Here is a 24,035-nt window from a genome sequence, read left to right as displayed (position 1 = left end):
TGAATTAGGAGTTATGTTACTTGTCTTACCAAAAGCTCTTTTTGAAGTTTTTCTGTCCTTTCTTGGAAAGTGGCAAGTTCTTCTTTGGTAGCCACTAACTCAATTCTAAGAGCCTCAAGTTCTTCAAAAAATCCACTTTCTCCACTGGCATTTATTAACTCAGTAGTTGTCTGGATACAGTAGAAAACATAAGAAATACATCATTAAAAACAAAAGAGCTAAATTCAAAGCATTTACACATTCTAATGAAGCTTTTCCAAGACTGACTGCCTAGGGGTTTTAGTGATAAATGCTCTTTTAACAAACAGTGAAACATTTTAAGAACCATCATTTTGTATTCTTAAGGAAATAAGAAAGATTTTCTGGGAATGAAAGACAAATCATGCCATTAATATATATAACATTTATAAATTATTGATAAAAATATTCTTTGTGCCACTCAAAAGTTTCATATTTATATTACTTTCCTCAAAAGATATGAGCTCAAAGATAATTATTATAAGTTATACCTAAAAAGTTATATTAATATTTTAATAATTATTACCTACAGTAATATGCAATTCCAATGAGCTAGGAAGAAAAAGTATAGTGAATGAAATTATTATCCTTTGCCAATATAAATTAAGTAGACATAAAATCCCAATGTATCAATCTTCTGGGGCAGATAAGACTGAACTTCTGGTACTTGAAATTGTAAGTTTATTAAGTGAGGGAACTTGTCATGTCTGTCATACACTAAGAAATAACTGCAATTTCTGATCTTTATGTAAGTAGACTTAGGTCAGTTACAAATTTTTCCTAAGAAGAATAAAGTATATTATGAGGCATAAAATTTGCCAAGCTAATAACTTGTTACTCATATGTTAATTCAATATGAATATATTTTGATATTTTTATAATTGTATCTCACCTACATAACTTTCACAGATTTTATGCCAAAATTGTTTTTGCAAAAGTGTGGTATGACCATTTTATAAAGCTCTCCCCCAACCAAAAAAAATTGTGCTGGTATTAATTTAAAATCATCTATTAATAAACTGTCTTCGGTGCAAGATTAGAATGTATAGAATACTTATGAATATACATTACTGTGGTGTTGATGATTATAGGGTGCACTATAGTACTTAAAAGAGATGATGACATAACATACTTAGTAGAGGTACATTAAGGGGGAAAATATTCACAGAAATTCTAGAGGACATTTGCTAAATTTAATGTTTCCATATTTATTTGAACTGTTCTAATTAATGACAACCCTGATTGAATAAAGATGTTTGAAGATCACAAAATATAATTAGGGCCCATTATTCTAATGATAATAAAATGACCCTATAGTGTTAAATTTAATCTGGTCTCTATACCTTGAGTTTCTGTGTAAGAAACTGCAATATAACTTGGTAGGGAAACAAATGAACAGAGTATAATCAACTACTAAGTCTCAGCCAATGATAATAGGCAACTACGTTTCAGCCAATTATTGGCAATCAACCAATCAAATCACATCCAAACAAGGTCTAGCCATGACCAATCAAGCAATTTCTGAATTTTATTTGTGAGTTCTTCCTCTAAATCCATCCACTATTGCACAGTGAAGCTGTTCGAATCTCTTCTGTTTCTGAGTGTTGCACAATGCATGTAGCACTTTTTGCTCCAACAAACTCTTTAGTTTGTCTAAAGTTCTTTAAGAACAGTATGATTTTTAAAATAAAATCCCATTATGTATAAATTGGTAGGTGTCAGCAGAACTATTTGGCTTAGAAAATTACCAATCAGCTTAATAAGAAAAGGAAAAAAAAAAGAGTTTCTTAGGGTATTTATTTGAAAAATTCAAATATAAAACTAACCTTGAGAACAAAATCTCCATGAGGGCTTCTTTTCCTTTCTTTTCCTTCTAGTTTTTTCTTTCTGTCCTCCAATAACTTTTGCAGTTCTATCAGCTTCTTTTCTTTTTCCAAAGCATTTTTCTCTGCAGTTTCTACTTGTTCTTTTTCTGAAATCAAAGTAGTATGCATTTCAATCACTTGTCTTTCTAAGTCTGATATTCTCAAGGTTAATGCAGAAATATCTGACTCCATCTTGTTTTCTGTTATTTGATTTAAATTCTGCATATTTTCCTTTTCAAGTTCTGATGAAGCTATTCCTTTATCTTGATAGAATTTCACATATTCCTGAACTGCCTCAAGTTGGACTTGACTTACAAGAGCAGCAGCTACTTTCTCCTCAAGTACTTTCTGTAGGTTTACGATCTTCTTCTGAAGCATTTCTGTTTCAGATTGGCCTTGTTCTTTTATGTCTTCTATTTGTTTATAACACTGGATAAGTTCTAAGTCCTTTGTGCTAACAGAGCTCTCAAGCTGTAGCAGTTTTTTTTCCAAATTTCTGGAAACTTCGGTGCTTTCTTCAAAAGATCTGAGATACATCTTGTTCTCAGGGGGTTTAAGAACATCTTCAATATGGATTACTTCCAGTTCGGGTTGGTCTTTGCTGAGATCATCTATAGTCATGCTAACACTTTCATCTGGTATACTTTGGATTTTTTCCTTATGGTCATGTTCTCTCTTCAAGTTGACTAATTCTTGTGTTAGCTGATCCATTTTAAAATTGGTTTCTTTAAGTACATTTTTTGTGAAGGCCATTTCTTCATTAGTGATTTCTACTTGCTGTTCCAAAGCCAGCTTTTCAGCTATAACCTTTTCCAACTGATGTTTCAAGCTGTCCTCTTGTTCTGAGGGGGAATTGGTATCCAACAACATATTCTGTTTAATATATGACAATTCCTCCTGAAGTTTTTCAATCACTTCATTGAGCTTGTCTGTTTCTTCTTCTCTATTTTTCTTCATACGTTCTTGATCACTCTTTAGACATTCTATTTGGGCTTCAAGATCCCTTAACAGTTCATTTTTTTCTTCAAAATCCTATTAGTTAATTCGAAAAAGGGAAACACAGAAAAGTATGTATTCATATTTTAAAATTTTGTTTTATTTTAGGGTAAAAACTTAAAGATGATCAGGCACAAAAGGTGTATAGCTTGTCAGACACCTTATGTTACTTTCAATATAGACCAACACCTCCCTTATCACATCAAACAAAGACCTTATTTAGAACATCATTCTGGAAGTTCTATTACACATAAGTGGCTTATGCTTTTAGTATTTGATTCTCTAATAGGATATTGTCAACATTAGTACATTTTATTGGAAAGGATAAAATACTGAATTAAGTCTATAACAGATGGCATCCAAAGCTAATTACTCTATTTAACTATTAGATTTCAGATAATAACCAATTTTAAATGAGTATACCTTGTTATCTGTTGTAAGTCTAATTTGTGATGAAAGTCTCTAATTTGCTCATTTAATCGATCAATTTTTACCTCTTTTTCCTGTATTATTTGAGCAAATTTCCCAAATAGCATATGCTGGTCATGAGTAGAGACAGCCTCAGGATCCATTATGGCAAATCTCAATTTCTCCACTTCATTCTAGTGACAAAAATAACTATCATAGTTGGATGTATTCATGACTGGCATTTCTCACAACATTGTTTCAATTAAGTCTTATAAAAAATACATTTCCTACAATGTACAAGTAAAAAAAATTAGACATAATGTAGATCAATAATTCTTGAAATATTTTAATAAAAGATCTCAAAAATTTAATTATAAACAGAAAAATAAGTTCCATGCAAATCTATTTGCTTGCTAGTGTTCTTTGAGTGAGTATTATTTAGATCTGGACTTAGTAATGTTTATTATAACTACATAGGAGCAAAACTTATTATCTCTTTATAGAAATTTTTTTTCTAAAATAGTTACCTTGAATAACTTATTTTTTTGTTCAAGTTCCTGTAGAGAGGTAGTGGATTCCTTTTTCTGTATTTCCAATTGCATATGAAGTTGCTGAACTTCTTCATTTTTATTTTCAAGCTCATCTATAAATTGCTCTAGTTGTTCTTCTAAGTTTGTTATCTTTAATATCAAAATTATGAAAAGTAAAGAAAAAAAACTTTATACAGATGTTTGTCGAGATAGAATTAAGAATGTTGGGGCTGGGGCTGTTGTGCACATGTGAGGCACTAGGTTTGATCCTCAGTACCACATAAAAATAAATAAACATATTGTGTCCAACTACAACTAAAAAAGAAATTTAAAAAAAATGTTGTATTTGCTTTATAAAAGACATATGCTTAATTCATAAGAATAAAGGAAAGTGGTTTTCTAAGCCAGCCATACCTGTATGGTTCCTAGACATGCTCACACTGCACATTCTTTTTTTTGTTTTTTGGTTTGTTTATTTTGTTTTTGTTTTGGCACTGGGGACTGAACCCAAGGGAGCTTTACCATGGAACCACATCCCCAGCCCTTTTTTTCATTTTACAGTTTTTAGATACAGTCATGCTTAGTAAGTTGCTTAGGGTCTTGCTAAGTTGCTGAGGCTGACCTCAAACTTGCAATCTTCCTGCCTCAGACTTCTGAGTTGTGGGATTATAGGTGTGTGCCACTGTGCCTGTCACCTGCACATTCTTAAACCATCTTGCCCAAGCAGAAGACACCTTAAAGAAGGACACCAGGAAACATTTTCTACCTTAAGCAGAAAGAGTCACAGAAAGGAGTAGTCCACATGCTAACTCTTATGTTAAATTCAGTTAGAATTAAGTCAGTTGCTATTGAAAAGCTTAGAAAAATTGTAGAATTAATTCAGTTATTCTAGTATCAAATAAAACTAACTTAATATAGTCCCACAAATATCTAATTATAATTCATTGAATGCCCTGGCTGCTTTGTGGTTTGATTAAGCAGATGGAAGCAGAGATACACAATAAGGTCAAGAGATCCTTAGGTCTGAATTGCAGAGTAAGTTAAACAAAATAATTTTAGTAGAAAATCAGGGAGCTCTTACTTATAAGAAAACAGAAATTTAATTTTTGAAGATGGATTATTAGTAATAAAAGTAAAATAATCCTCTTTGATGGTTATACAAAAAAATGAACCTGATGATGAATATTAAGAGCTAATTATTGCTCTATTTAAAAATATGGGTTTGATTGAGGACATTAGCAGTCACTTTAGCTCACTGCTTCACAGCTACTTAATATTTAATAAATGAATTTATAAACATATATTTACTTGATGATCAAAAATGTTGCATTAACAGCAACCTAAGATGCAGAAGCAGTGTTTAGTAGTAACTGGCTCAGAGCCAACTTTAAATCATTTAGTGCCTTAAAGTTGAAAAGGGGCATATGTTGCTTATATACTGATACATCACATAATTAGAATCATTCTAGCACAGGCAAGGCAAGGTCTTAAAAATCAGCCTAAAAAGAGACGTCAGCAAGGAAAAAAAATCAGCCTAATATTTCTTAAACAGAAATGGTATCAATACTAAATAATGGCTATTATTTATAGAGAATTACTGCTAGGCATGGGTACAAAGTGCTTTATATATTGTTATTTTTTAAAAAGCCTGTTACAACCTTAGGAGCTCTATTCTATGATTAACCCCATTTCAGAAGTAAGGAAGGGAGTTACAGCAAGGAGTAACTTGTCCTGAGGTCACATGTCTACTATGTGGTGAAACCACCTTTTGAACCTGGGGAGTTCCAGTCCTAAACTATAATTTATCTTGTTTCTAATAACTAATGTCTAAGACCTCTATTTAAAATTTTTTGTAACACTGATATTAAATTCTGTAGACACTAAAACACGTTTAGTGGTTGTACATATATAATTTCCAGGTTAGTTTATTGAAAATTGTGATGACTGTATCTTCTTCAAAGTTATCTGACAGTAGTTACACCTATTCTTCTCTTCTATAACAAATTTTAATGACAAGGTATTATAAAATCAACATACACATAGTTATTTAAGTTCAAAATTGCTGCCCCACCTCACATGACCTTTTTTTTCCTTGTGACATCACTTAATAGTCAAAGTCTTAGCTCTATGTCTTAAAAGCCCTGCTACTCAAAGTGTAGTCTCTGGAGCAGCAGAATAGATATCATGTGAGAGCACGTTTGATGCACAGAATCTTGTGCTGCACTCAAAATCTGCATTTTGGGAGCTGAGGTTGTGGCTCAGTGGTAGAGCACTTGCCTAGCATGCATGAGCACAGGGTTTGATCTTCAGCACCACATTAGGAAAAAAAAAAGGTATTTAGTTTCTCTACAACTAAAATTTTTTAAAAAAAAGATAAAAAAAAGACCTGCACTTTAACAAGATCCCCAGCTGGTTCATATGCAGAGAAGGACTGGTTTAAAGTACTAACATTTTTATTTTAAGTAGCTGAACTTGAGACATCACATCAGACCTTAATTTCTCCAAATGACACTATGGAACATTATTGTTATTCAAGCAGACTCTAGTTTCAGGCTGTTTTATAACAACACCAAAACCAGAAGAACATTAGAAAGGTTTAAACTTGTTTTACTTATCTACCAATTGATATATAGACTATTAGGATGACACTAATTTGTACCTATTTGAGTTTTATTTTATTTTATTTTTAAGTGTTTTTTTTCCTCATAAAAAAAAGTATAGGGGCTGGGGTTGTGGCTCAGTGGTAGAGCAAATGTTTGCCTGGCATGTGTGAGCCACTGCATTCGATTCTCAGCACCACATAAAATCAAAAAATAAAATAAAGGTCCATCAACAACTTTAAAAAAATGTTAAAAAAAAAACTTATATGTTCCACTAATTAGATAGCATATTTCTTGAAGTCTGGTGTTGATTTCACAACTGAACAAAAGTGCTTTACATGCAGAAACAGTTTAATAATAAATGTTGAATGACAGTCTTTAACATTTTTCACTAACAAGCAAAATATATTCAGTGTTCTGGCAGTATAGCATCATAGGGTTCCAGAATCAGTTCTGTCTATACTAAGTACTAACCTCTCTTAAGGATCAGCTCACACATTGGCAAATTAGGATATTTTAGAACAGAACCTATTCCCAGCGAGACTGTTAAGGGTTAATGAGATAAGGCATTTAATATACTTTCTAGACTCAGCCCTCAGCAAAGTTAACTATTATTTACTATTGCTATCTGTAAACTAGAGCTCATTAATTCTACAGAGAGCTAAAAGTTATTGAAGGAATTCTTTTCTCAAAATAACTATTGTCTCCACAATATTTCCTTCTCCTATAAGAAGCTGTTTTCTTCTTTTTATTAATCCCACATTTCTACGTAGTTTAATGAACTTTCAAAAAAATGTTTTATTCAAATCTAGGTTTCGGGAGTATTTGAACATCTCAACTATAATGATACATAAGGATATCTTTATGTTTATACTCAATAGGACATTTGAAAACATTTGCCTAGTTTTCAGGATAAAATGCTTAAGTTATTTTCATTAAAAGACATATGTTTTAATTCTACATTCATTATTCAGTTATAGGTAAGGGAGGGAGTTCTGATAGAATACTCATTATAGTTATTTAAAGCAAGTAAATGAAGGTCAGCTGCTATTTTAATCTGTATATATTCACTCAACATCTTTGACTCTGGGTCTCTATCTGTAAAAACTGAAAGTCAGTTAACAGATGCTCTCAATGGTTTCTTATAGTTCTGAACTACTAGTGCTATAATCCTGAGTAAAAGGTAGATGTGTATTAGAAACTTAATTCAGGAAATTAAGGTGTTAGTAGATATATATTACGTTCAAAAGATAATAAAAATAATAGGGCATGGTGGCACATGAATGTAGTCCCAGCTACTCAGGAAGCTGATGTGAAAGGATTGCTTGAACCCTGTAATTTGGCGTTTATAGCCAGCCTGGCACTATACTTAATGGCTTCCATCTCAAAATACAAAAACAAAAACAAAAAAACCTGTGTGTGTGTATGTGTGTGTGTGTGTGTGTGTGTGTGTGTGTGTGTATGTATGTATGTATGTATAGAATTAGGGCTAAGGAAATAACTCAGTGATGGAATGCTTGTGTGATGCCCTTTGACCCCCAGAACACACACACAAATGAAGAGAAACAACTAGTAAGCTACACCAAGATTCCTTAATCAACTACCACTACTTTTAGATCCAGTTGTGAAGGTTCATTTTTTGGGGGAGGAGATTATTCAGTATTTAAGATAAATCATTAAGTATTAATTCCTTTCAAATATACAGAAATAGTTACACAAAAATAAATGTGCTCACTACCTTCAATGAAAACTCCAAACCTAATAAACAAGAACTTCTCAGATGTTACATAAAAATGGGAAAACGATACTTCTCATGGATCATTTCAACTGTAGTAATTTCTATGGATTCCTTTTTTCTTCTTTGAACTACACATTCGCTGAACCGTCATTTTGGCTGATGTCTAAATTAGTTTTGTAAACAGATTTCCAAGTACTTATTAACAAATACTTCTATGATATTTAAGGAAAATAAGTATTTGTTAAAATAAATTTAAATGTTCTGAGAAAAATTCTATGGAAAGAGACAAAAACATAATTAAAAACATTTTAAACATTTAAAATTATTTACTACTATACAATGTTGAGTATTATATGTTTTAGGAAAACTATTAGTAGACAATAAAAGTTATGATTACTATAGCTCTAAAGGTAAATTTTCTTTTCTTGTTCTCACAGGGGTATTATTATGTTGTCTAGGCTGACCTTAACCTCCTTGGCTCAAGTGATTCATTCTCCTGCCTCAGCGTCCTGAGAAGCAGGGACTACAGGCATGCACCATGCCTAATTGAATCCTTCTCGTTAAGAAGGAGGGAGAAGGGCAACACAGGATAACTTTATAGTTACTTTCTTGTTATTATTATTTTGTGGTGCTGCAGATTCAAACTCACATTGAGCTAAATTCCCATTCCTATTTCATTATTAATCTTTTAAGCACAAGCTTCATATGTTGTAAAACAACACTCTCAATTCTCAGGGAAAAGTTTAAAAAGAAAAAGGAAAGCAAGCAAACCCAAATTCACAGTAGAGGGGAGCAAAAACTCAATGTCCATAGCACAAACAGGAGAAAAAAGATGCTGCCTTTTGTCCTAACTACTACATTTCTCCACTGTCCTCTTCATTCAGCCCATACCTGCTAAATTGTCCTTTCTCGCTCTCTAAATTTCTTCTTGCTTCAAAGTGCTCACACTAGTTATCTTCTCAACCTGGAATAAACTTCCTTCATAAGCTTATCAGTTCACATGTTTATTGTCTTGAAGATCAATCTAGGCACTGAATTGAGAAAGTCTATACTTTGGTTTTAGACCACAAATTTCATTTTGTTCAAATGATGTTTTCAAGGTAACTGATTTTAAAATAACTCAAAACATATTTTGTCATTTAAAAATAAAGTGGTAGAGTGCTTGCAGTTGCAGTTCTAGAGACAATTCTGCTTTAGCTTCTAAGGCTCCAAATTGTTTCTGGTCCTCTACCTTTAAATATATAAGAATGTTCTCAAATTTTCAGACATTAAATATTGATTATTCAATGTGTGTGCGTGTATGTGTGTGTGTGTGTGTGTGTGTGTGTGTGTGTGTGTGTATGTTTCCTTTTGGATAAGTAGCAATTCTCTCTGACCAGTTAGGAGGACAAACTACATTAGTGAATATCAAAAAGTTATAGATATTCAGTCTTGAATACTTTCATAGAGTCAAACAGGAACTTTTGACACTTAAAATGCATTTCTCAGATAAAAATGAAGGCTCTTTCCCATCTGCCCCCATCCTCAAGCTTTCTTATTCAAGCTCTGATGTTTGTGTATCAAACTTTTCTTCATTAAAATACTTAATAAAGTTAACTCAAAATGTCACACCTTTTGAAAATTGTCTGTGCTAACAAGTAAGGCTTGTTCCAGTTCTCTCACTCTGAACTCTAGCTTTTCAATTTCTTCATTTCTCTCTTGCACATCTCTCTGCAGCTGTTCTTTTGATAGAAGCAGCTCACTGCACTTGTCTGTTTTTTCTTTTAGATCTTTTGTTAATTGTTCAACCTGAAAATATAATAAACAAAAAAATCTAAAAATTTGAAAAGTTCATAACTTTCAATTCATCTCAAAAATCATTTTTTTTCAAAAAACATTTTGAAATGCTGTATTAATTTCATTTTTTATAAGAATAGAAACTATTGTCTCAAACAAAGGTTGATATTTCCCAAGTTGATAAGAACTAGGCAGCACTAGTAAACAACAAATATTGCTTTTGCTCAACGCTTTTTAGAAAAATTTCATTCTCTTAAGACTAAGACTTTAGCTACGAAGAGGGGAATAATATTGAATTATCTAGTAATGGTATAATTGTACTAAGACCTACGACCTTAAAGATGGCAAATTTTGTAGAGTACTTACTGACTTGGTCTCAGAATGTGAAGTAAGATAACCTGAAAAAAAATCTTTCATGAATCACCTTTTGATAATAGTTATTTACAAAGTACTTTCAACCTATACATTGCACCATCCCAGAATAGAGATGAGGATGGGTGGAAAGAGAGAGCTGTACATTTAGTGTCTTAATAGTTCTCCTGCATCCAAAATAAATGATGACACATCCCAGAACTTATCCCTGAAGACTGATATGCAAGTGCCTTCAATTCAATGGCTCTGTGATAGAAGAATACAGGAAGGATTAATAAGATAATTTATGAAATTAGTTCTGATCAAGAGGTAGAGGAGGTTCCTAAAAAGATAAGTGATGGTAAGAAATAAAAGAATACTACCTTTATTCAGTGAAACACTTGGAAGCAATTATACAAAATGACAATCATTATTCAGAACATTAAAAAAATGCAAGCTTAATTATAATTATAGGATTAAATTTTAACAGTAATAAAGCTACTGAGAATAATAGGTTGACTAAGTTTTGGATTAAGTTCATGAGAAAAGGCTATAAAACAGGTACAAAGAAATGGCATATTATAATATGTATTCACAGTTGGAATTTTTGGGTCTTCAGAAAATCAGAAGCTGGATTAGTTCTGGCAGGGTAAGCAGAGAACAAATGGGTCACAATGTTCCTGAGAAAATTCAAACATATCTTAAAGTTTCATGAACGAGATAGGTCAACTTTCATATATTTTTTAAAAAATTATATAGTACAAAATGGCACTCAAAGTTCTAGATCTTGAATTATCTTTTGAGTTTCAATGAATAAGTCATTGTTTTTCAAAATCTACAAATACATTTGTTAGAAATAAGGGCAATGACTACAAACAAGGGGAATGATGACTTCTCTGCTACTCTAGCAGATTTAACATTTTATTACAATGAACTTATAGGCATTTTATACTTCATTGAGGTACTTTTAAGAGAAATGAATCAAGTAAACTTCTTAGAAATTGTAGATAATTTTCAGCAATAAAATTATTTTCAGAAATAATAGTAGTTGAATTTAAGTGTTAACTAAGGGCCACACTAATACTGCTATGCAGTGGGAGCTATTACTGTCTTTATTTTAGAAATGAATAAATAGATTTGAAAGGTTAAGTAGCGTAGTTACTGTCAGACACCTACTACATAGCATAGCCATGATCCACACTGGAATTGCATTATCTCAAGCACAATCTCTTTATAACCAGGACAAGCCATCTTTAGAAATATATATATAAGTGATATACATATAAATATGTATAATATTTCCCATGTAGCATTTGTTTAATAAATGTAGAGTTTTCTGTATGAGGAAAATGGACAGTGGGAGTGACAGAGTAGAAGCAGGGAGACTGGTCAGGAGGCTACCTCACACATATAGGCAACTAAGACACAGGGAAATGAATAAAGGTGAGAAGAATAAAAAGATGTAGTATAAATCTGATCCATTAGTGGTTTGGGATCAGGGCTGAGAAGGAGTGGGACTGAGGAAGAATTCTAAAATTTAGCAAAGAAGATGATTTAGAAGACAACATTTATTGAGATGAAGAAGGGATAATTTTATTTTTGTCTTTTTGATAAAGGCTAATCAGGAACCAAGAATATGATTCCTGGATATGTTAAAAATGAGACATCTACATGGAGACAGTGTAGGCAGTTGAAAATTCAAGTACAGAGTTCAACAGAGATGTTAGGAATAAAGGAACAACTGTGGGGCAATTTACAGATGACTGGGAAGAAAATGTAAAAATGGAAGAATGAGGACTCTAAGACTGACTAAGTCATGAGGCACCCCTCATTTATTTTGGGTACGCAGAAGACAAATAAACACTGGAGGAGAGAGACCATACTCTACAGTAGGTGTGTCACAGCAGTCAAGAGAAGGAGATACTTATAGAAGACTGTAATGAGTGTCTCCAAATGGTTGAGTAGTATTGAAGACAGAGAGGTGATTACTAGATACAGCCAAGAGGCTTTGGGTAACCTTCATTGGAACAGTTTAAATATACTAAGGGGTATAAAATTCCAAGAAAAAGATGTTGGAAACTTCATTGTAGTGGACTGTAAAAGAGAAGAGAGAGGGAAATAATTAGTAAAGAGTGACTACAGAGAATTATCAGTTTTGTTGGGATGGGAGTAGAGAATTAGGCAGAGAAGTTTATTTAATACTAGAAAATGTATAAAGATGGAAATAATTCCAAATTTCAGTACAACATTTTTATGTTTTGTTTTTTATGGTGCTGGCATCAAATCCAAATCCAGGGCTTCAGGTACACTAGGCAAGTGTTCTACACATGAACTATAACTCCTAGTCCAATACAAACATTTTTAGGGTTTATGACCTCCTCACATTTAAGTAACATTCAATGTCCTGATTTTTAAGATTTATACCTTATTCACTTTTAAGTTTTGCATAATGTAACTCTTACTTCACACTCAAGATACAAATAGGCAATACCAATAAAGTTCTTACCTCTCTAGTTTGATGTTCACCAACAGGCTGGATTCGAGGCACAACCTTAAGTTGTTGTTCTAACTTCTGTATTTCTTGTTGGAACACATCTCTCTCATGTTCTCTGTCAATGGCTTGATCCTGAAATTGAACAATAATAAAAACAATAGTAATTGAAGAAACAATATTTATTAAACCTATTATCTCTCTTTAGTCATAGGTTAAGTTTGTTTGAAAAGAAAGGACTGATGACCTTGGAATCACAAAGATGCAAAAACATTTTTGGTATGACACATTACTTATATGGGTTCTTCCACAAAATTTAAATACTTAAAATTTATTTTCAAGAAAGAAAAAGTAGGGGCTGGTGATGTGGCTTAAGTGGTAGCATGCTCGCCTGGCATGTGTGCAGCCCGGGTTTGATCCTCAGCACCACATACAAACAAAGATGTTGTGTCTGCCAAAAACTAAAAATAAATAAATAAATATTAAAAAAAGTAGGGCTGCAATTGTAGCTCAGGGGTAGAACACTTGCCTAGCGTGTGTGATGCACTGGGTTCCATCCTCAGCACCACATTAAAAAATAAATAGATAAATAAAATAAGGTTATTAAAAAAAGAAAGAAAAAGTATTACCAGTTGTTTTCCTGGTAGAAAAAGTACAAATCATAGAATATAAGCACTAATATGACTGAAATAAGCATAAACAAAACAAAAAGAAGAATTTAATACAGAATTATCTATTCTATACATCTTTCATAGAATAAAAGGGATAATTAAGATGCATATGCATTCAAGCTTTAAGTACTGACTTAGCTGACTCAGTGGACCCACATACTCTAGAAGTGGTTTATGGATAAGAATTCTAAAAGAGAGAGAATGCAGAACTTAGGCTAATTATAAAAGACTAAAAATGTAGTAAATCTTGGTAAAAATGTGTATTTTTTTAATGATAACTATGGAATTTCACATTTCAACACAACATTTACAATGTCAATGTTTGAGTTTAAATAGTCTGCTCAACTTTGGGCTAAAGGAAAGGTGACTATAAAATTCTCTGATCCAAGAGTGCAAAATTAATGTCTTAATAATACAAATGAAGCTGAATTATACGGGTACCATTTCATTTCCTTACAAGCACTTAGGATGTTGATAATGAAAAATAAAATAACTCTTCAGAACTTTGAATATAGGCCCATCACTGATTTTTTTAAAAAAAATAAATCATTTTTCCTACTCTTGGCAAATAACAAGCATTTGAGCCTTCAAGAATATAATGTCTTTGGTTCTCTGTTATGCTCAAGTAAATTTTTGAGTTACTGAAATAGAAGCTTTAATCATTCTGTACATGCTAAAAAAGAAAGCTCTAGAGAAACAAGAATTGCTCAAGGTTAGAAATTTCATCTGCTATTTAACTATGGGCCTCAGAATTAATCTATGAAAACAAAAAAGAATTTTTGGGAACTACATAAGGCATATGTTTGCTTTAGTTTGGCCAATCAAGGTGCAAACCAGAAGATATATTTATCTAACTATTTATTCCCCATCCTTTCCCCCAGTGCTGGGGATAGAACTTAGGGCCTTGCATATACTGGGCAAGTGCTCTTCCACTGAGCCATATAACAGGAAATACATTATGATGAATTTCCCTGACCAGTTAGTGAATTCCCTTTACAATATGTGGTATCTCAAGAGTCTTTTCAAGGTATAATTCATATTCTAACACAGAAAAAAAAGGTTTAGTTTGTTTCCAAACAGAAAAGAATACCTGGAGAAAATTCTGGGTGTCATATATGAAGACCATTCAAAGAACAAATATTTCAACAGAAATGTATGTTATATTGATAATTCCTTCCTCATTGAATCCCAGAAGCATATTAAAAGTATCAGGGGGTGGGACGGTAGATTGATATGAGAAGTTAACCAACTAATAGGGAATAAATGAATCAGTTTAAATGTCAACAATTGAAGAAACAGCTTAAGTCAATAATTTAACCCTAATAGAAATGAATCAGGTATTAAAATGCAAAATATATATTTGTCATAGTTACTATATCTAATAGTCACTGCTATTGCAGAAACATGCCATATTAAATAATTAGAGAAAAAAGTACCAAAGAAAAGCCAGTCATCAGAACAAGAGCTCAAAGACATTCTTTCAACTTCTCAAACTTAATATTTAAAGAACAATATTTTTTTTGAGAATTTTAATATTTATTTTTTAGTTTTCATCAGACACAACATCTTTGTATGTGGTGCTGAGGATCGAATCCGGGCTGCACGCATGCCAGGCGAGCACGCTACCACTTGAGCCACATCCCCAGCCTGTAAAGAACAATATTTTAAAGGAAAAACTGCTCAAACTAATTTCCTACCAAGAGATAACTTGTATGGTGAATTAATCTACTAATATTTATAAAAAGAATGTAAAAATCAAGTGAAGGAATTGCAAGTTTGATATGTAATACAATAATGGTATGTTATGACATACTACAATATATAGTTTTAGACATTTCCACTACAACATATAGTTTTAGAGATTCCTTATAGTATTAAATAACATTTTAATGGAACATTTCACACAATAGTGAAGTTAAAATCTCTTTTGATATATAAAAAAATAATGTCTAACAATCTAGAAAATCTGGATATTAAAACATCAATGAGTTTTTGAACTGGAAGAGCTCATCATTACATTACCTTCACCACCAAAAACAGGACTACGAAAACTAATATTGGTTATCACAAATACAGCCAATTATTAAAGAGAAGCCTAAATAAATTTCTGTTGGACAGTAGAGAGAAATATTTACTCATTTATGCCTTATGCAATATTCAGAAGGTAGTAATAATTAAGGAGTTTACCTGACTACTAGTTTCACTTAGAGCTTCCAGCATTTTTTCAACTGCTGCTTGTAGTCGAGAACTAATATTCAGCATTAATTCTTCATTTTCAGGATCTATTTCAGTTCCAGCAAAACCAATCCTTATAAGGTGCTGCAATAATTCTGTTCCTTTCTCAGTTACTTTTGAACACATGCTATTATCAGTTCTTGGCATATCACTTCCAGAATAGGAGGGTATGGATCTGTCTATAACTAGAATAACAAAGTGTTAAAGGCATACATTAATAACAATAATTTCACTTTAAATTTTTAAAATCAAGTCAAATTGAAATCATTTTTCAAAGTACATGTGTTTTAATAACAGCATTGTAAAATTGCAGAATTTAAGATTTGGGTTATTTAGTAATTTTTCTTTAATAAAAATTTGCGGGTTTTTTTGGGGGGGATACTGGGGATAAAATCCAGGGTCTTGCACATAATAAGCATGTGCTGTATTGTTGAGCTATACTCCCAACCTGATAAAAACTTTTTAAGATAACTTTTAATAGATATTTATCAAATGACAAGCATATAGAGTTTGCTAAGAAATGGGGACACTAAGGAGACAAAATCTGGTTCCTATTGTGAAAAACTTTACAGTATAATGAAACAACACACATATATACATAAGGTAAAAAAAACAAAAAAAAACAAAAAAACAAACAAACAAAAAAAAAAAAACCTCTATCCTGCAGTGGGATATGGAAGAAGAATAGAATAAGTGCTCCTAATTTGTTTGGAGTAACCTGACTTTTAAGCATTTCATATTTGAACATTACCTGCTCTGGCTACAGATTAAAAGAAACAGATAATTTTGTAGCTTGGTATTTTTGTAAAAAGTATACTGGGAAGAAATTAGGATGATGAGCAGTGCTAATTTAACTACAGACACTGTTACCATACTATCAACATTATTGTTAAATCTTACATAAGAAAATCTGGTTGACATAGGCAGATGATAAGCTTTGCAACTGAACAGAGGAGTATTAATGGAATATGTGGAGATACATAAACTGTTAGAAATTTGGGTCTGCAGAATTAGGGGTCATCTGTAAAAAGGTAAGAGTTTAAACACTGAAAGTGGTTACATCTGTTTTAGGAGTGATATTTAGTGAAAGGAGGAAACAAAGTTGGAGCCTCTGTATATCATAAGCTAACCAAAGAAGCCATATAAGAAATATGAGGTAGACAGGAAAGGGATGTTCTAGAAGAGAACATTTCAAAAAGGAAAAGACTTTAGTGAAGTTATTTGCCTAGAAAGACAAACAGTCAAGGATTATGCTATGAATTTAATGACTGAAAAGTCACTGTTCTCCTCAGAAAGAAGTGTTGTTACTATAAGAACAGAAACTAAAGTCAGTTAAAGCAAGAGTTAGTCTATTCTTTTTAATTTTTATACCTTCATTTTATATATAAATTTTTTATGCAGTGCTGAGGACTGAACCCAGAGCCTCACAGGTACTAGGCAAGCACTGAGCTATATCCCCAGCCCAGTCTCTTCTTGCTTATTCTCTTATGAAGTATACTGAAGTTTACCTTGTAGTATGTGTGTGTGTAAGTTAAAATAAACAAATAGTTATTTTTATGAATATAAAATGAAATTTTATGGTACAATATGACATTTTGTGGTACAGAGAAGCAATCAATGGTGAGAAAAAGACTGAAGATTCTGTGTACACATGGGAATAAATCTAAAACACAAGCACAAGGTGAAACAAAGCCATTTATAAATGATCACTGAGTGTTAGTTTTTTTTTGGAATGGTAACAACAACAACAACAACAAAAATAGGCAATAAAGCACCTAGAAAAGATAAAGATGTCAATCAGCTTTATGTATTTTTCAGGGCTGAAGATGTAGCTCAGTAGTAGAGTGCTTGTGCTTGCCTGGCCTGAGTGAGGTCCTAGGTTCAATTCCAAGTGTGCGTGCACACGCGCGCACGTGCACACACACACACACACACACACACACACACACACACAAAATTGAAGATAGAAATTATCTGAAATAATCTGAATATGTTCCATTAAAGAAACATATTTGTTTGTTCCTATGAAACAAAAGAGAAAGACAGCAAAATTATAATTACCCATAATGACTAGTCTGGGGGAAAAAATCTGAGGACAAAAAAAAGAAGGGCTATATTATAACATGCCAACAGAAATCAAAAACAGGCAATTTGGTGAACAGAATCACTTGAGTGGTGAACCAACCACTCAGATTTATGTTGTAAACACAGCAAATAATAGCTATTCAAGTCTTTTAGTCATATACTTTATGAATTATACCATTCATTTCCTGATGCATAATGGTAAGTTTTTCAGGTTAAAGGAGGGTGAGCAATATCATAGTGTCTTCCCAGCCTCAGTGGCTCACTGAAGACCTTTATGGTTCCAATTGGAAATCATGTGAATCAAGCTTGACCCAAGTGTCTGACAGATGAAAACTATACTAAAAGATATGGAGTGGAGACAACGAAATTTGTCCAAAGTCACATTAAGGCAGAAAAAAAAATGAGGCTTTCTCATTACTAATCCAGTATTCTTTCTATAACTTCCCACTGCTTCAAAAGTAAGCCAAAACAAACAAACTTCAATCCATGGACTCCTACAGGAAAGATGAGCATTCTACCCCTAAACTATCACACTGCAAACCTAAAGGAAATTTTCTTTTAACAACCTAGGGAACTCATTTTTATGAACTGATCTAATATCCACTCAGGTTCAAGTGATTTGACATTTGGCCAAAATTTCCTTTCAATTTCATAAACTAGTTTGCTTTTACAAGGATGTGAATATTAGCACAATCATTTATTATTTTCAAGTGTTAACAAGTTCATACATGTTTAAAGCCTAAAAAAGTTCAGGCTTGAAGGCTGAAACTACATCACAAGTGACACTTAAAAAAAAAACAAAAAACAAAAGTTGATTCACAATCAGATTAAGCTTTAATTTTTTTTGTTATGGTAAATAACACAAACCTTTCAATGGTGCATTTTAGTTTTTACAGAAATGCTTCCATTAAGAATGTGAAGAAATGTCAAAAAAACTTCTTACATATGGGGCATATTGTCAATATTTAAAGCCAGTATTTTCATAAAATAAATGTTTTTAATCATAAACTCTATTAATTCACTATATCCTTAAAGATGCAAACTAGGTAAGTATACCCCAATGATACTTAATTTTATTAGTAAAAGTAACATAGTCAGGCATGGTGTTACATGCCTATAATACCAGCAACTTGAACAGGAGAAGTATGGGAAGTTTAAGAGCAGCCTTAGCAACTTAAACCAGGCTCTACACAACCTAAGATAAAAAGGACTGAGTTATAGATTAGTGGTTAAGTGTCTCTGGGTTAAATTCTTGGTACCAAATCAAACCAAAGAATGATTTGTAAATACAAAAATTAAGATTGAGTTAATTAGACGAAGAGCATGAGAAGAAGATTAACATTAAACAGGGATGAGAGGTGGGAGGGAAAGGGAGAGAGAAGGGAAATTGCATGTAAATGGAAGGAGACCCTCAGGGGTATACAAAATTACACACAAGAGGAAGTGAGGGGAAAGGGGGAAAAATATAAGGGGGAGAAATGAATTACAGTAGAGGGAGTAGAGAGAGAAGAGGGGAGGGGAGGGGGGAGGGGGGATAGTAGAGGATAGGAAAGGCAGCAGAATACAACAGACACCAGAATGGCAATATATAAATCAATGGTTGTGCAACTGATGTGATTCTGCAATCTGTATACGGGGTAAAAATGGGAGTTCATATCCCACTTGAATCAAAGTGTGAAATATGATATATCAAGAACTCTGTAATGTTTTGAACAACCAACAATAAAAATTAATTTAGAAAAAAGATTGAGTTAATTAAATGGACCAGCAAAATTATCTGTGCCACAATATTTTACACAATGTATTTCTTAACTTTGAATTTTTCTTCTAATGTTTTCTGAATCAACAGTTGATTTCAACAGTTAACATTTTTAAAGATCAATAATAATAAAAATCAATAATAATAATCATAATCAATTCATATATGTACAAAATGGTTGTAAGTAAAATATTAAGTGTGATTTAATCTTCCCTTGAACAGTAATCTCAGTGTTTCCTAGACTATGAACTACTATAAAACATAGACGATACAGAAATTACTGAATAAATGTTTATAGAATTGAACAGATAAAGTTGCTTATAATTAACAAACTATTGCTAGATATGTTAAAATAGACACTATCTATGGATATAGACAGTGGATAGAGGATTTGCTTTCTCCAAGAAAATGAACATGAACATTATCCTCTGTGTTTGCTTGATCTCAATTACCAATTTGTCTTTATAACTCAGCATACTGCTCCTTAAGTAGTTGCTGTTGTTTGCTGAATATTCAGTAGCCATTTTAAGAAGTATCTATGAGAAATGCTAACAAAAAGGCAAAAAAAATTGTTTGCAATGTACAGAACATTCCTTAGTGTCTTTTGAATATGGAAGTCAATCTAGTACAGTTCTTACCAACAGAACAGCAAAATTCCTCCCTAGATGATTAAGTGAAACCAGTTAATTACCTTAAAAATTTTTTGGTAGTCACTTTTATAAGTTTTAGGTATTTTCAAACATTACCTAATTCTTCTTAATACATCAAGATCCATATATTGACATAATAGTCTTCATTGAGAACTTAACCAAAAGCAAGTTAATTTGAAAAATATATCTACCTAGTTTGAAAAGAGTAAATGTGGAAGGAAGGGTTTAAAAGTCAGGATTATTTCATCTTGTATTTTACTAAAAATGGCATTGAAAATTATTTTTGAACTCACCTGAAGTGTCTTTAATTCAAATTTATTTTAAATTCCAAATCAATCTTTTCTCTATAGTTAAAATGTACTGCTGGCTAACTAGAACTTAAGCAAACCTTCTGTAATTAGAATACTTTCTATTTTTCCCCTTGAAGCTTAAAAACTAGAGTGTTTCAAAAATTGTAAAGCTCTGGCATTTCAGAATATTTCCTTCTACCTGGGCAGAAGTGGTTGGATGTGAAATGATAGTGAACTATAGGCTTGACCTTCTAATTTAAGAATCCAGAAGCCGACATCATGCACTGTGTAAATGGGAAATGGTGTAAAACCAGGCTATGGTGGAGGAGCAAACACTGAAGGAAGGAAGGAAATAAAATCGGAGCCAATATTAATGAACTTGACAACAAACATAACAACACTGAGGACCAATGAAACAGTTGTTTCTTTAAAAGGGTAAACAAGATTGATAAGCCCCCATGCTAAAATAACCAAGAGAAAAGGAGAGAGAAGCCAAGTGTATAAAATCGAGATTAAAAAGGTGAAATCATCATAGATATCACAGAAATCCAGCGGATCATTAGAGACTATTTTGAAAACTTGTACTCCAAAACATTGGAAAACCTAGAAGAAATGAATACATTTCTAGATAAATAGGATCTACCAAAACTGAATCCAGAGCAAAAGAAAACCCAAACATACCAATGACTTGTAATGAGATGGAAGGCTTTTCGTTACTGTCTCTAACAAAGAAAAACTCAGGGCTGGATGGACTCCCAGCTGAGGTCTACCAAAAATCTTTGAAGAAGAAGTGATGCCAAAAGTTTTCAAATTACTCCATGAAATACAAAGGGATGGAACAGATTCCAAATTTATAAAGCCAGCATCGCACACATACCCAAACCAGATAAGGATTCACATCAAGAAAAAAAAAACCTACATATCAACATCCCCAAAGAACTTAGATGCACAAATATTGGATGTACGTTTTCTCTGATATGCAAAATATAAAGAACAAAAAGGAAAAGTAATGTGGGAAAGATGAGTACAGAAAAGGGACCAAGGGGTAGGGATAGGGGAGCTGAGCCATACTGCATCAGTAAAAATATGGGGAAAATGATAAAGATTTCTAGGAAATCTTGATACTAACCCCAACAACTGAGACAACCAGTCATTAAGGGAATGGAACAGCTCTCAAAAACTGAGAGGTATCACATTTCACATAAAACCACTGTTTACTTGCTCTGGGGGGTGGGGAGAGAGGGGATTTTTCTATTAGCCTACCCTTTAATATAGAAAAAATGCCACAAGATATTTGTTTGATGACATCGGAGGAAGCCCTAAAAGGAACACCAACACAAGTCTTCACAGGATTAAGCCTTCTGAGGCAGGCAACATGGCTCTCAGTAAATTAAGTGTCCTGATAGAAATGTGAAGTGATCCAAATCAAGCTAAATGAGAGCTGGAATCCTAGAGGTAATGACCCAACCAAGAGCTGCTCCTGGACACTACATTCCCCTACCCCCACTTTTGGTAGTAGTTATGACCGTTTTATTTTCCCTCATGAAATTTATAAAATAGGTGCAGAATAACCATCTTAGTGTATTCTACTGTGATTAAGTTTTTTGTTCACACAGAAAACACTCTATTACCATCCCAATTCCAGAAAGTGGGAAGATGTACTCAGGGGGCACTCTTCCTCTGTCAAAGTAGAATGACACCAATGCCTCAAGAATATGTTACACCCTTGAAGTAATTTTCCCTAGGTTCAAAAAAAAGTGAGTTTTCTTTTCTTGTTCTTCCTGGCCCAGGTGTTCTGATGCCAGGCCTGCACTCTCTTTTAAGATGTTCGTGATGGTGATTGTCCCAAGACTCACAAACTGCACAAATCATCAAAAAGAAGAGGCCACCTCAGAAAGGGCAAAGTGTGGACAGTGGGGCCCCCAGTGGATGTGACAGATGATGCAGACCCTTCAAGACCAAGGAAGTGGGTGACAGGTGGCAGCTCATACAGCAAGTGTGAGTCTTCCCTTTACACTTATAGTTGGAGCACTAGATCAGGGGCCAGCATCCCTTCAACTCAAGAAATATTTTGAATAGGCCAGAAAAGGGGATGCTTTATTTTGCAAGAATGCATCTATAGGCCAAGGCACATGGTCTCCTTTGGAGTGATGGTTGCATTCCACATCTTTGGGGAGCCCAATCTACTCGGTGGAGAGTCCCACAAAAGTCATGTAGTGTACCAATACATGAGGTGGATCTCTCACCCATTCAGCTTCTCCTGCCAGTAGCCATCTGGCTCCATTACCTACCCCACTGCCTTTGTCTGGAGTGGTGTCGAATCCTTCTCTTTCTAGAAGAGACATATTTTCTCTTCTCAGCCTTGATTTTTAACATGTCAAGATTCTGCTGGTTAGAAGGGGGAAGGAGGCATTTTCGGTTGAGCATGGCAGCATCCCCCCCTGATCTGAGCCAGTTAGGAAACTGTTGCCAGGTACTTTGAATGGCTGCCTGAATTTTCCAAGTTAGTCAGTGTCCAGCAGAGGGAGCTCTCTGAAGTCCCAACCATCTACCTGATGATGGAGATCAGAAACTGAGAGCCCAATCTGTAACCAGGTGGAAAGGAATCTGACCTGGATTGAGGGAGGGATAGAGAAGGTCAAGAGGAACAGTAATTGAACACATGAAAGCTTGGTATGTTCCATCTGGGGCTTGTCTCCTGAACAGACATGTGAGATTTGTAGAGGGGTTGTCAGCTAACCAGGGACTATGGATTCCCAGAATGAGAAGGACAATCATCTTCTGGTGGTGTCCTTCCTCTTCAGATGTGGTGAATGAGGGTTAGAAATGTGTGAGTGCGTGGTTAGGAGAAATTCATGAGGGCCTGTCCACTTATCCATGAGTTGCACTTCTGATCTCTGGCTTTTCTATGTCTTAAGTAGGATTGAGTCTCCTGCCTAGAATGTATGAGAAGGGTCCTGAGGAGAGGGTGTTGTCCTAAAAGAAGGAAATTCCTGCATGGAGGTCAGAATTAGTTTCAGCAGCTATAAAGAACATTGAGTGCTGTCTTCATATTTTCAAAATGGAGAATGCATTCTTCTTAGTGAGGACTGAATGATCTCATAAGGGTTCAACTGCAGCCCTATTCTGGGGACAGACAGGATGTGGAGCTGGGCAGTAGGTAATATCATTTCCCAAATCAATCTAGTTTTCTGACATAGTCTTCAGTTATTTTGTGACACACAACATGGAATTGACTGCGTTCTTTGCCTTGTTCATCCATTGAAGGAATTTCACAGACACAAATAGTGAAAGTGTGAGGGCAAAGTGTCAGATTATACAAAAACAATATAAAGAAAGCAGAACTCCTGCATGGGTGGGGTCCCAAGAGAGGGTTGGCAATGAGTGGCAATTGTCTCAGGTTTTATAAGGATCTAAGGGTTATGAAAATAAGCCTCCAGCCCACTCTTGGTAAGGCATTAAGGGACAATGTGCACTTCATGTGTCATTTCTTCCCCTCATGTTAAGGTCACTGTGTTGAAGTTTATCCCTTTTTAACACATGTCTCACCCTTTGTTTGAAGCTCAGCCTTG

The 24,035-nt window shown here is 33.6% G+C and overlaps 1 protein-coding gene across 1 annotated transcript in view; it reads right to left on the bottom strand.

Annotated features, from left to right (window-relative positions):
• The window catches only part of LOC143410656 (A-kinase anchor protein 9-like), a 75,822-nt gene that overhangs the window by 6,341 nt on the left and 45,446 nt on the right, over nucleotides 1-24,035 (bottom strand). Inside the window, 9 exon segments of the mRNA XM_076871460.1 lie at nucleotides 30-170; nucleotides 1,845-2,915; nucleotides 3,303-3,343; nucleotides 3,346-3,481; nucleotides 3,815-3,967; nucleotides 9,261-9,386; nucleotides 9,767-9,943; nucleotides 12,789-12,908; nucleotides 15,632-15,864. Of these exon segments, the coding sequence (XP_076727575.1) occupies nucleotides 30-170; nucleotides 1,845-2,915; nucleotides 3,303-3,343; nucleotides 3,346-3,481; nucleotides 3,815-3,967; nucleotides 9,261-9,386; nucleotides 9,767-9,943; nucleotides 12,789-12,908; nucleotides 15,632-15,864 (2,198 nt within the window).

The sequence above is a fragment of the Callospermophilus lateralis genome, chromosome 11, assembly GCF_048772815.1.
Source record: "Callospermophilus lateralis isolate mCalLat2 chromosome 11, mCalLat2.hap1, whole genome shotgun sequence".
NCBI classification, from domain to species: Eukaryota; Metazoa; Chordata; class Mammalia; order Rodentia; family Sciuridae; genus Callospermophilus; species Callospermophilus lateralis.
The sequence above is the reverse complement of the archived record's forward strand: the minus strand, read 5'-3'. Positions and strand labels throughout refer to the sequence as shown.